Source organism: Rhinatrema bivittatum, chromosome 14 (genome assembly GCF_901001135.1).
Source record: "Rhinatrema bivittatum chromosome 14, aRhiBiv1.1, whole genome shotgun sequence".
In the NCBI taxonomy this organism is placed as follows: Eukaryota; Metazoa; Chordata; class Amphibia; order Gymnophiona; family Rhinatrematidae; genus Rhinatrema; species Rhinatrema bivittatum.
This window is the reverse complement of record NC_042628.1, coordinates 45,576,667-45,590,241: the sequence shown is the minus strand read 5'-3', so window position 1 is coordinate 45,590,241 and position 13,575 is coordinate 45,576,667. Positions and strand designations below refer to the sequence as shown.

Here is a 13,575-nt window from a genome sequence, read left to right as displayed (position 1 = left end):
ATCCTCTTCTTGCTCAGAGTGTCGCAAGTCACCCCCGACGGGCCTTCCAAACCGGAGCAGTCTGGGCACAATGACGCAGAGTTCAAATTCTGCCCGCGTGCCCCACAGGAGCGGCAGACCACTGATTTTCACGGCGCCATGCCGGGCCGCGTAGCCACGCAGTCAGAGCAGCTGAGGGAAGAAAAAAATAGGCCCGAGACCTGCAGCCGCGCGAGCGCCGCCGGCAGCACAGGAAAAAAAAAAATAGAAAAACAAGGCCTCCGCGAGGAACCACGCTGTTCAGCCACCCGGGTGCTGAAAACGCGGCCTGGACCCGGTACACACACTGCCTACCTTCACTATCAACCCGGAGCCCCGGGAGAGGAAGGAAACGAAACTGCAACGGCTCAAAGCTGTCCCCACAGCCTGCTGGACAGCAGGCTCCCCCAGTGCCGACTCCTTACCTCAAACTGAAGAGACTTTTTTTTTTTTTTTAAACTAACTTTAAACAAGTAAACTACTGAAACCTGCACTAACAGGGGTCGAGGGAGCAGCTTCAGGGGTAGGAAGACCAGGAGCCCCCGGCCTGTACACCCCGGGACGGAGCGGGCGAAACACAGTCAGGGGTGTCTGAGCCCCCGGACGCCCGGCTTCCACTGAGAGATGGCCCACGAAGGTGCCTAACACCTCAGGAAGCAAACAAGAAGGAAAAATAAAAAACAAATTTCCTAACTATCCTGAAAAAAACTAAGACTGCAGGAGATGCACCCTACCACCTGCTGGAGTCAGAGAAATACTGAGGGACTGCAGGTGGCCCTCTCGTTATGTAGCAGTGCCCAAAGTTCTAATTGTTCTCTGACTCCACCTGCTGGTAGGGATATACAACCCACTTTTCAGGACTGATCTGGGTATGTTCAGGAACGGATTAGTTCATCGCTGACCCATGTGACGGGTCAGTGATGAACTAACCCAAACCTGAACGGATTAGTTCATCACTGACCCATGTGAAGGGAGGCGACTATAGGACTGACTTGGGAGAGGGAGGCTAAGTGACTTGCACGAGGACGAGTGAGTGCATCAGCAAGCTGCAATGGGGGGGGGGGGGGGTAAGGGAGAGTGTCAGTGACCCACCTGGGGGTGGGGGAGAGTTTCACTAACCTGTGTGGGAGCGATTGTGAATCTTGAGGTTCTCCAGGCGGGAGAAGCTTTTGTTACAGGTGGGACAGCGATGCGGCTTCTCATTGGTGTGGGTCCGAATGTGGATCAGCATTTTGTACCTGTGCAAAGAACAACACTGATCAAAAAGCAACATTAACCCCTTCACTGTCAAGGCTGGCTGAGAATTCTGTGACAAAGCACTATGGGGTTTTTTTTTTGCAATAAATCTGTTAATCCATAAGTTTAGTCTTCCTTTTGCCTCTTCCAAACAAATCACATGCTGCATTTTAGGTTTTGAATTTTCAAAGACTTACACGGGGGCTGTGCACAGAAGTAGACTGTGTGCGTGTGATACATTTCACAAAGGGTGGGAGAATGCGCGTATTGTCGCTGCTGTGTAAAAAGAATGTGTGCACGATGAAGGCGTTTCAGGGGCGGAGTTTGGAATTGTATGCACATTTACAGATTTTATACACGGAGCACACACATATATGTCATCAAGCACGCACTCATTCTTTTCTACCTGCTAATCAAGTTGTGTGAAATTCAATCCAACTTCTCTTTTGTCTGCAGTTTGGATGGTGGGTTTGGAGCAAGTGGAGGAGAAGGTGAAAGTGAACTGGTGAAGGTCTGGGTCAACTGGTGCTTGAATGTACGCACACCAGTAAGTATTTTTCATACGGGAGATTTCTGCATGCATCAGCCAACTTTACAAAATACCTATATACACCGAGGGTTATTATGTGTAAATTATGGGTAGGTGCTTTTATAAAATATTTGCAAAAACTAGCTGTATCACTCCATTTTGACACACCAACCTTTGCATGTTTATGCTGAGTTATGAAAGCTGTTCACAATTAGCAATTGAAAGTTTAAACCAATCGGTAGAAATCACATAACAGCATCTGGTCAGGTGACCAAAGATATTGTGAAGTAAATGTAAACCAGACCTACTTTAGATATACATCTTCCAGGTTCATACAATTAGAATTTCCTATTGCAGGGAGCCAAGTGTGAGGTAAGTAAATGTTTTAAGACAGATTTTTTTAGTTTTTAGTTTTGTTTTTTTAATTTTAAGATAACTGAATAATGAATGTATATGAAATATGCAGAAATGGATATTTAAAAGCTACATGTGCTAATTCAACCCCTTTTTTTTGTTTCTGTTGCAGGGGAGAAAGCTATGCATTCCTGAATTTATCTATACATATAGAATAAAATTAACGGATTATCAATGCGCTGAAATATGATTACGGGCCTGCATTAACAAAACATGCACACAGGTACAGCTTCAGACGCACAGACTCATGCATGCATGTGATAAATTGCAGGAAGACCTTGTGAGGCTGGAAAATTGGGCATCTAAATGGCAGATGAAATTTAATGTGGACAAGTGCAAGGTGATGCATATAGGGAAAAATAACCCATGCTATAGTTACACAATGTTAGGTTCCATATTAGGTGCTACTACCCAAGAAAGAGATCTAGGCGTCATAGTGGATAACACATTGAAATCGTCGGTTCAGTGTGCTGCGGCAGTCAAAAAAGCAAACAGAATGTTGGGAATTATTAGAAAGGGAATGGTGAATAAAACGGAAAATGTCATAATGCCTCTATCGCTCCATGGTGAGACCGCACCTTGAATATTGTGTACAATTCTAGTCGCATCTCAAAAAAGATATAATTGTGATGGAGACGGTAAAGAGAAGGGCGACCAAAATGATAAGGGGAATGGAACAGCTCCCCTATGAGGAAAGACTAAAGAGGTTAGGACTTTTCAGCTTGGAGAAGAGACGGCTGAGGGGGGATATGATAGAGGTGTTTAAAATCATGAGAGGTCTAGAATGGGTAGATGTGAATCGTTTTTTTACTCTTTCGGATAATATAAAGACTAGGGGACACTCCATGAAGTTAGCATGGGGCACATTTAAAACTAATCGGAGAAAGTTCTTTTTTACTCAACGCACAATTAAGCTCTGGAATTTGTTGCCAGAGGATGTGGTTAGTGCAGTTAGTATAGCTGTGTTTAAAAAAGGATTGGATAAGTTCTTGGAGGAGAAGTCCATTACCTGCTATTAATTAAGTTGACTTAGGTAATAACCACCGCTATTACTAGCAATGGTAACATGGAATAGACTTAGTTTTTGGGTACTTGCCAGGTTCTTATGCCCTGGATTGGCCTCTGTTGGAAACAGGATGCTGGGCTTGATGGACCCTTGGTCTGACCCAGTATGGCATGTTCTTATGTTGAGCTGAAAATTACTCGTTGTCATCGATTACTTGCAATTCTTTAGTAAGTGAATTCCAAATTTTAGCACATGTACTTTATATACCAGTTTTCAAAAGCAAGCTACCCACTTTGTTTTGCTTTGAAAATTATCCTAAACTCTGCACATTAAGAGTGATAACCTCGGAGGTTTTGAGAGAGGATAGTCTATCCTCTTCTTTTGCTTTGTATTTGAAAAGTGACATATGAGAAAAAATGGTTTGGTTGCGTTAAGAGACAGAAAGATCCAGAGAGAGCATGATACGAAAAATGGATTATACAGGCACAATGTACACTCCATAGCTGAATATTTCACTGTCTAGATAATGGTCAGCAAAGTGCAGTCTTTCAATGGTGCCGATCTGCATTGTGTCCGACTTGATACATTTGCCTTATGGACCTCCTTCCACTGGAGATCAGATACAAAAACAGAGCTAAGAGGGAATAGTCTGGGACATATGAAAAGGCTTCTTAGAAAACACAAGGAGGCCAATCCTCTTAGCAAATTTTGCAGGTAAGAACATGACTTGCCATACTGAGTCAGACTGAAGGTCCATCAAGCCCAGCATCCTGTTTCTAACAGTGGCCAATCCAGGTCACAGGTACCTGGCAGGATTTCCCTAAGTCCACCTTAATAATTATTTATGGATTTTTCATCCAAGAACTTGTCCAAACCATTTTTAAATGCAGTTACTACCCTCATCAGAACACATGGGGTAACTTGCATGGAGTGGCAGTTACTACCCTTAACAGAACGCATGAGGGTAACCTGCATGGAGCAGCAGTTATTATCCCTAACACATGGGGTAACCTTCAAGGAATGGCAGTTTCTACACTTAACAGAACGCATGAGGGTAACCTGCAAGGAGCGGTAGTTACTACCCTTAACAGAATGCATGAGAATAACCTGCACGGAGTGGCAGTTTCTACCCTTAACAGAACACATGAGGGTAACCTGCACGGAGCAGCAGTTATTATCCCTAACACATGGGGTAACCTGCAAGGAGCGGCAGTTACTACCCTTAACAGAATGCATGAGGGTAACCTACATGGAGCAGCAGTTACTATCCTCAACAGAACTCATGGGGGTAACTTGCACGGATCGGCAGTTACCACCCTTAACAGAACACATGAGGGTAACCTGCACGGAGTGGCAGTTACTATCCTTAACAGAACGCATGGGGGTAACTTGCATGGAGTGGCAGTTACTACCCTTAACAGAACGCATGAGGGTAACCTGCATGGAGAAGCAGTTACTACCCTTAATAGAACACATAGGGATAATCTGCACAGAACGGCAGTTACTATCCCTAACAGAACACACAGGGGTAACCTACATGGAGCAGCAGTTACTACCATAAGTAAATTGCTGAGCAGACTAGATGGACCATTAGGTCTCTATCTGTTGTCATTACTATGTTACACTAAGAGCTTTCACCACATCCTCCGATATCAAATTGCAGAACTTGTTACTCAGGGAAATTGGCTGTGTACAACTTGCCTGCCCTGCATTCTGGCAACAGTACAAGTGCTGTTCCACCGTGTGTACCTTTGCCCTCAATGTAGTGGAGGCGCTCCCAGGGTGGTTAGAGCGGGGAGAAGACAACGTGAATTTTCAGAGCTGTGCATAATTTTGGTTGGAAAGCAGATGCTAATCTCTAGGGGGTATTTTTTCTTTAGTTGATTTTCAAAGGGAAAGAGCCAGCAGACTTTGCAGAAAAATGCCTAGGTTTGAATACTGCCCCCATACGATCTTACCGAGCTGTCTAGCGGGCATGTGAGGAAGGATATAGCGAACAGAGCACACCACACCTCAGCAAACACTGTTGTGGTGCAGTGTTTAACGTTTAAAATTGCTCATCAACCTTACTAAAGACAGCTTAGAATAATAAAAGCCTGGCATCAGTTTCCATTTCCACTGTATCAGAGTGCAGTACATCGTAACGAGGCATTGAGGACGCCACTGCAGTCCCGTATTAGCTCAGTAAAGACCTGTAGGAATGGTTAGCTACTTAAAGCCTACAGTGCAGGGCCTAATACTGTTAGTATAAACAGTGCTGCAGTTGAAAATGAAAATAAAAAGGTAACACCCCCTCCCCCCCCCCCAAAAAAAAAAAACTCTTTCGCCTCGTGCAGACCCAGCTCCTCATGGAGTGGGTCCCAAGTGGCAAACTGCTAGGACAAAAATTTGCCTCTGGTCCTGCCTCAGCTTAAAAAAAAAAAAAGGCTGCTGCTTTTCAGGCCAATAGAATTGCTCATTCTACAGAGCCTGTAGGTGCGAGCCAATCACAGGAGCTCTTTCATTCAGCGAGGGCATAAACCAACAGCAGAAGCCAAGTCAATAATTGGGTGACCAATAAGACTGCTAAGTTCTCGGGGCCTCTGAGCAGAACCCCCCTCCCACTGAACAACTGAGTAACCTACGCAGTGTTGCCAACCTCGCTTATTTCCTGACAGATTGGGCTTTTTTTTTCCTAGTCATTGGCTTTCCCCCCCCCCCCCCGATTCGCGGGTTGCTTCTTAATTGGGCGATTTTTCCTGCCAATCGCGTTTTTTTGGGCTTGGTGGGTGGAACTTGTGGTCTGCTGTTGCAGTGATTGGCTGCTTCTGCCGATGAGGCCTGTCCAATGCCTGCGCACCCAAAATTATTGCAGCAGTAAGCCAACCAGAGCTGCAAAGTAGTGCAAGTGTACAGAAAAAAGTACGTCATCTACATTGAACGAGTACAGCGTGATAAAGCCAATGGCACCACTGTGCATGTTGGTATTCACCCCAGCAAGGTAGTAATCACCAGGGGGGGAACGAGTGTGTGGTGGCCAGGGATGTGCTCAGAGTGGGGAATGAATGTGTGGGGGCCAGAGATGTGCTCGGAGGGGATGGGGAGGGGGGAATGAGTGTGAGGGGCTGGTGTTTTTTTTATTTGTTCTACCCCCCTTTTGATTTCATCTTATTTTTTTCTCATTTCTTCTCCCTACAGAAGATCACCTTTGTAAGAAAGCCTGTCCATACTTGCTGTTTCTGTCATTGCCTGCTACTCTACTAAATGGTTTTGATCTACTATGGCTACAGTAAGGAACTGGGCTAAGTACGGTAAAAGGTACTGCAAAGCATGGGAAGAGGAATGTGAACTAAAAGCATGGATTCAGCCTGCTGTCAGCAATAAGAGTAAGGTTATGTGCAAATTTTGTAAATCGAAATTCGGGCACATCATGCAGACCTCCTGCAACATGCTAAAATGGAGAAACACGCAAAACATTCGGCTCCTTTGTCAATCTCACGTGTTTTAGGCTTTTTTTTGGGATTGTTTTTTTGGAAAAAAGTGCTTGTTCTTTTCATGAAAACCTAGCAACCCTGAACCTGCGGGTCTGCCAATAACAGGGGCAACAACAGGATGTTGGCACTGTACATGGGCACTTTTTTATGCATGGGCAGGTTACCTTTGAAAACTGCCAACAAGGTACACGTGTACAAGAGGCCCACGCACATTTGCACCTGCTGTTTCCATCAGGTAAAACAGTGTACATACATTCAAAAGTGCTGTTTATTCCCCTGACCCAAACACACCCTTGGATAATGCCTCTCTTTAATCTGGCTAAAAGTGTGTGCACTGTGGAAGCCCCTGCTTATTTCTAGCTGCTCGGATGGGGACAATCTTCTCCCAGGTCAGTGATTCTGAAAATTGTCCTTCTAATGCACAGGCAATAAAAAGTGTTTATTCATGGCAGCTCAGCTCCTGGCTTGCTTCAGCTGCAGCATTTGCAGATTCTGGTTGTAATTGGTTAGGGATTTGAAGCCCTCCCCCTTCATATACCATGACCACTTAGTATAAGGGGCAAAACTGCCCCCTGCAGCTGGATCCAATCTGACAGCACAGTGCGAGGAGGACACAGGCAGCCACAGAGCTGTAAGGGAGAGACAGGTAGTGAGAGTGAGGGCTGCAAGAAAGAGACAGACAGGCAGCGAGGGAACAAGAGCCAGGAGAGAGACAGAAGTAGTCTGAAGGAAACAAAAAGTGAGACAGAGCTCTGAGGGATGGAGAGTAACTGGCTGCAACCAGACAGATTTTCTGCAGGTGCAAACTACTCCTTTCCAAAGCTGTGAGGCACGGCAAAACTCTTATGATCTCATGAACTTCTCCCCTGCAATGTCTTTTCTAAAAAACACGTTTGGCCAGTGCCGTAAGAACTTTGAGAAGAATAAGGACAGAGTTAACAGTACTATAGACCAGCACTTCTCAACCCAGGCCTCGAGACACACCCAGCCGGTCTGGTTTCCAAGATATCCACAACGAATAATCATGAGACAGATTTGTATGCACTGCCTCATACATATTCGTTGTGGATATCCTGAAATCCAGACTGGCTGGGTGTGTCCTGAGGACTGGGACCATTGCTTTGGACCTCCGTTATGCAATCAGTTCTCAAATGTAAGCAGCAGTAACCAGCCAGGATGCCATTAAATATTGCTATAGAAGGGCTCTCTCTCCCTTTATTATCCTTCCTGCTGGAAAGGAAGGGACTCCCTCTGTCACACTGACTATGTGGGAGTGAGCTCCCCCCTATTCTGCCTTAACGGCGGGGCTCCTTTTGTTGTACTGACTGTGATGCAGGTGGGGCTCGCTTTGCTGACTTACCTGGCATTGAAGCCTCTGCCCCGGCGGGCACAGTCCTCCCAGTGGCAGCAGTACCCAGCTTCCTTCTCAGGTTTCACGTGGTAGTCATTGACATGATCCACCAGGTCCTGCAGCAAATCAAACAGCTGATCACACTGCAAAGGGAAAAGAGCAACATGGGAGGTTACTAACTACACAAAGTATGCATGCCCACTCCTCGCCAGTCTCAGCCCTTCAGATTCCTCAACTGGTTGTGAATGCCGGCAGGAAACCCAACCCCATCTCCCAAGAGGAATCGCTGGTGAGAATTGGCTTTGGTGAGGAGTGGGACAAATCATCTGCTTATCATAACAGAGCGTTCTTATACAGAGGGAGCAACAAGCTTAAATTGGTCTGGGCTGGAGATAACCTCCTGAATCTGAATCCCCGTGCGTAGGCGAGAGGAGTGGTGGAAGACTCCGTCCCCGGGTGACAGTGCAAGGGATGAGCGCAGTTTCTCAGAGCCTCCTGCTTACGGTGCAGCAGGGGTTGGGAGGAGGTCTTGACACTGTGCACTTTCTGCTCACCTTGGCCCATCGGCACACCAGCTGCTTCTGCATAGGAAGCTCCGGCGAAAGACGCTTCTCCTTCGGCGGGGTAATGAACACAGAGGAGGGTAGCTGCAATGCGCTGCTGGAGCCCAGGGGCAGGAAAAACTGGAAGGAGCTGGGAAGGCCGTCTACATAGCGCAGAGACTGGTAGTCCTGGAGAGAGAGAGGAGAAAGCAACGAGAGGATAAAGCCTACCGTGCAGGGCAGTCACCTACAAGAGGGGACCCCTAGGGAAGGAGGAACAAGAATCTCCTCAGACACTCTAGGTGGCAGCACAGGGGGAGGAAGGATCTCCTCAGACCACAAATTACTGGAGGAGGACTGTGAGAAATTTCATGGGAAGCTATGCCCTGCCACAAACTCACTGGTTTTCCATTACGGAGCACGTGGCACGACCTTCTCTGCAGCCCCAGAGAGGATTTACACAGTGCGTGGCTCCCTCAAGAAACCAGCAGACCAGGCCGGCACCATCGCATGCATCTGGCTCACCGGAGTGGCCTCCCTCTTTGCGTGTTCCTTTTTGACCTGCCAACTCTGGTTTGAAGAAGATTCAAGAATGACCAGCCAGACCAATCTTTCTCTGTGCGTTTGAAAGTCCTATTAAGTTGTTTGCACTGCATGTCCCCTCATGTAGCCATTGGTCATATTTTAGGCAATTCCATTGCTGCCTTAAATTTTCCATGATTGCAGCTTCAGGATTTTTTATTTATTTATAGTCTGCTTTTTCAGGCACTTCAAAGCAAATTACATTCAGATACTCTAGGTATTTCCCTGTCCCCAGTGGGCTTACCCATGCAGCAGATGGTGGATGGGGGAAGATCATAGTCATTTCATTTTACTTATAACAGCTTTCCTGATGTCTGGTGGAGCTATTCCTGTGGGCATAGATAGGCTGCTATTAACTGCTTCAGCAGAGAGACTGATGTGTACTGCCTAGAAGGGACAACAACAGACCAGCAGCAGGAAGTCACAGAAGTCACGTGACTTCTGGGAATAGGTCCTCCTCCTCCTCCTCCCTCCCCGAAGTTCTTCCCACCAGCCTGAGCACTTCTCAATACTGGGAATACATCCTTAGTGGAGTAATATCAAGGCAGAATACCACAAGAGGAGCGGCTCTCAATTCTATGGCTCTCTCTTACACAAAATAAGGCTGAAGGCCCTGCATAAAACAGAAGCTCAGTGATAGTTCTGACTGGAGAAACAAAGAGAAAGGAAGAAGATTGGTCCTAGTACTAACCCAGCCCATCACTTTCCCTTCACCAGAATGGAACCCAGTGATTATTTACTTAAAAAAAGGTTCAAGGAGGTTTACAAGAGAACACTCTTAATAAAAACTGTTATAAAAACAAAATACATGGAAGAAAGACAACAGGAGCCAAATCACTCCCACTCTCTGAGTCCTACTGCTCAACCAAATTCTCACTCAGGTTTTCATTTTTGTTCTGACTCCCAGGTTGCTTAGCTTGCTCACCAGCCTTGTGCTGGGAACAGGGTCAACGACTTTACTGAAATCCAGACAGGCCACATCTACTGCATCCCAGATCTACTACAATGGTTGACTCAAAGCAATCAATCAAGTCTGTTTGGCAAGATTTCCTCCTTGTTAAACCAGATGGCCTATGCCCCTGTAAACCCACTAGCTTCAAGGCACTGCATTATTCGGTCTTTCAGTAGTACTTCCGTTAACCTTACCCAACAATGATGTGACACTAACGGCTCTTCAGTTTTCTGCTGCCTCCTTGTTCTCGCCCTCTCTTCTCCAGTCCCTTGGAAGCTCTCTTTTTTCAAGTGGTAAGCTGAATGGAGCTGCGAGGGGTACAGTCGGCACCTCATTTAGCACCCTCAGTATTCTGGGATGTACCCAGTCAGGTCCCATAGCCTTACAGTAAATGGTAATGGGCTCATGCCACAGTCCCTTACGGCCTTGCTTCTGCCTGTCCTCCCATTCATTCTTACTATTCCCCTTTTGGTTTTCCTTTTTTCACTTAGATATCTAAAGAAAGGTTTATCTCCTGCCTTTACAGGGCAGTATATTCCTCCGTCTGCCTCTCTATCTGCCCCCTTCTTCTCCTGGCAGCTTTGCCTGGTGGTATTTCCTGAAAGTTATTCATCTGGGCTCTCACTTTTTCTCCAGCTTCCTCTCCATTCTCTTCCCCTCTCCTGAATCAATGCTTTGTTGCCATTTCAAAGCTCCTTTTTATTGTGCCCACAGTTCCTCTGTATCTCTTAGAGCCTCCACTCCTTCAAATAATTATTAATTTTCATCTTCTCAACTCTAGGACCCTTGTTCTAGTACAGTTTGGTTCTGATCACCTTGAATCACTAAGAGGTCCATATTCAAATTCCATTTAGACGGATAATGTAATAGTTATCCATCTAAATGGCTTACCCGGCTATATTCAGCCCTTGTTCAGCTAGCTGGCTAATAAGTTAGGAGGCTAGAATTTAGCTGGATAAGTTAGGGGCGGGTCAGGGGCGTAACTGGGAGGAGATGAGTTAGGCAGCTATGTTCAGAGTTAGCCAGCTAAGTCTGGTCAAGTCAAAGAGCTGCCCTAAAGTTAGCCGGCTACAGTTATCCGGGCAACTAATTAAGATAGTGGCTGCACTGTTGAATATGCCTCCAAAGTTAGTCTCATAAGTTTATCTGGCTAACTTTGCTATCCGGACTGTGTCTGAATATAGATCTCTAAATTCCCAAGACATTGGGGATAATGAAGACATTTGGTATGTAATCTGCTTTACCGTTAATCAGATTAAGTTTATTTTTACCCTTATTATTTTAATAAAGAAGGCCTTGTAGAATGAGATAGAAGGAAAAAATATGAATCTCTAACCAGCACAATATTGTCCTCTCACTCTCTTCCCTCCTTTACCTCTGCCTGCATCTCCATGCCCCCCCCCCCCCCCCATCCCCCAGGTGTATAAAACTCACATGACGAGTGCAGGAGCTCATGATGTCACCATTCACAAGCCTTTCTGGGGATAGTGAGGTGCCACCGGGAGAGTCCATTCCAGAGTGGGGGGAAAGGCTCAGGTCAATCACTGGAACATTGGTAAAACGAGATTCCCCCTTTTCCCGAAATTTGCTGCTTGACAGAAAGCCTAGGAAGGCAGGAGACAAGAATTCAGACAGACAGACCCTAAAATTAAAACCACCCATGAAGCAAGTCTGCACCAGAACCCACCTCTCGCCCTGCTGCTGCAGTCCAGTACCACCCCCACAAACTCTCCCTCTCTCTGCTTCTGCACCTCTTGCTTATTGCGGCGGTTACTACTCCTACTACCTCTAACTAATCAAGCTAGATATTTCACTTGGATGCAGCTCCTCCACCGCTCTCTACATTAATGGCGGGGGTGGAAGGGAATTAGAACCAAGAGCTAAGAGAAACAGATAAGTATGGGAGAAGAAATGAGGGAAGCTTGCTGGGCAGACTGGATGGGCCATTTGGTCTTCTTCTGCCGTCATTTCTATGTTTCTATGTTTCTATGTTTCTATGAACACTCCCGCACCTTGCTGCTGTAACCCAGGGACACCCTACAAACCCCTCCCCCTCCACCCAAAAAAGGCTCCATAAAAACCCCTCACCTTGCCTCGCTTATCTAAAGCCTCCTCATAACCTCCCACCCTGATGCTGCATTCCTGCATTCACCCCCACCCCCATTCTCCATCCCCTGCTCTCTACAGAGAAGGCAGAAGCTTTGAGCAAGGACACGCCATGATCCCAAATTACAGAAGACATGGTGTCATTCAACAGTTACCCTTCTGATCATAAGGATGTAAAGTTACATTTTGGCTCTCATCACCCTTGCTGTGTTAGGTATGTGAGGTGGGGGTAAGACTGAACATGGGGGTTACGAGGGGGGTACGAGTAATGCCGAGTGCCTGACGGAATGATAGGGTGCGGGAAGTTTTGGGGTGGGTGCACGACGTGAGGTATGGATAATAATGGTACGTTAGGTGCAGGAGGCTCTATGGTGAGTACAGATGGTTTAGGTTGTTAGGACTGGGAGTACAGAGAGTTACAGACTGCTCCGTGGCAGGCATACGAGTTCGGGGGGTATTAAGCACTGGTAGGGTGGGCTGGGAGCAGGGGGAGAGGGTGAGAGGGCATTCTGTGAAAAGTGTGAGAGGTTGGGGTAGTGAAAGACAAGAAGAGTGGGCTTGAATAGGGGGAGCTCTGTGGTAAGTATGAGGCTGGGGCTATTAAAGACTGGTAGGGTGGGCTGGGAGTAGGGGAAGTGAGAAGATGGGGGAAGTTCTGCGCTGAGGCCAGGGACACTGAAGAGAATGATGGGATGGGAGTGGGTGAAGGGGAGAGCGTTAGTCTGGGGAGGCCTAAGGCCAAAACAAATAAATACCACCTCCAGGTTTACTCTTCCTCTCTCTCTTACACGCTCAGGGTTTTGGATGGGGGAAGGAGGTTCGCCTCTTGCTCCTTTGACCTTCCAGATCAATCATGATCCACCTTTACTGGGTGACCGTGCCATGAGCCTTCATTTGCCAACTACGTGGAGTATTTTTCTTTTGTTTTCCTATCCCCTGCCCAATTCAGCTCAGCCATCACGACGACAGCCCTCGAATGTTAGGCTCCCGATGAATTTCAAAGGGCGAGTTTCTTCCTGGTCAGTCCTGCCATATGTCCCTCGCTGTTTCTGCCCATGTCCCCAGACCTCTCCTCTCCGCCAGTCGTGAACTCGCTTGAGTACAAATAAGACAAAGCTCGAAAGCTCGCTTGAGTACAAATAAGACAAAGCTCGAAAAGTCTTACCAGCTGCTCTATTTAAACTGAACCAATCCTGAGAAACCCGGGGGCAGGAGGAGCGCCTCACTCGACTCCCATCATAACGGAGCGAGTGGCAGCCATGGCTACTAGAGATGTGAATCGGAACTGAAATCCGAACCGATTCTGGTTCCGATTCACATCTATAGAGATGTGAATCGGAACTGAAATCCGAACCGATTCTGGTTC

The 13,575-nt window shown here is 46.7% G+C and overlaps 1 protein-coding gene and 1 long non-coding RNA gene across 3 annotated transcripts in view; one reads left to right on the top strand and one right to left on the bottom strand.

The window, feature by feature from the left end:
• GLIS2 (GLIS family zinc finger 2) overlaps nt 1-13,575 on the bottom strand; it is a 155,991-nt gene that overhangs the window by 12,202 nt on the left and 130,214 nt on the right. The window contains exons 3-7 of one of the 2 annotated variants that reach the window (XM_029576761.1): nt 11,538-11,707; nt 10,298-10,411; nt 8,582-8,758; nt 8,037-8,170; nt 1,138-1,256 (exon numbers count right to left, since the gene is read on the bottom strand). In XM_029576761.1, coding sequence (XP_029432621.1) covers nt 1,138-1,256; nt 8,037-8,170; nt 8,582-8,758; nt 10,298-10,411; nt 11,538-11,707 — 714 coding nt within the window. The remainder of the gene's footprint in view (nt 1-1,137; nt 1,257-8,036; nt 8,171-8,581; nt 8,759-10,297; nt 10,412-11,537; nt 11,708-13,575) is intronic. The other variant, XM_029576762.1, reaches the window with a different exon arrangement.
• On the top strand, nt 1,709-7,099 carry LOC115075882. Its single transcript, XR_003852634.1, has 3 exons — nt 1,709-1,801; nt 2,310-2,420; nt 6,381-7,099. It is a non-coding gene; the product is annotated as an uncharacterized LOC115075882 (long non-coding RNA).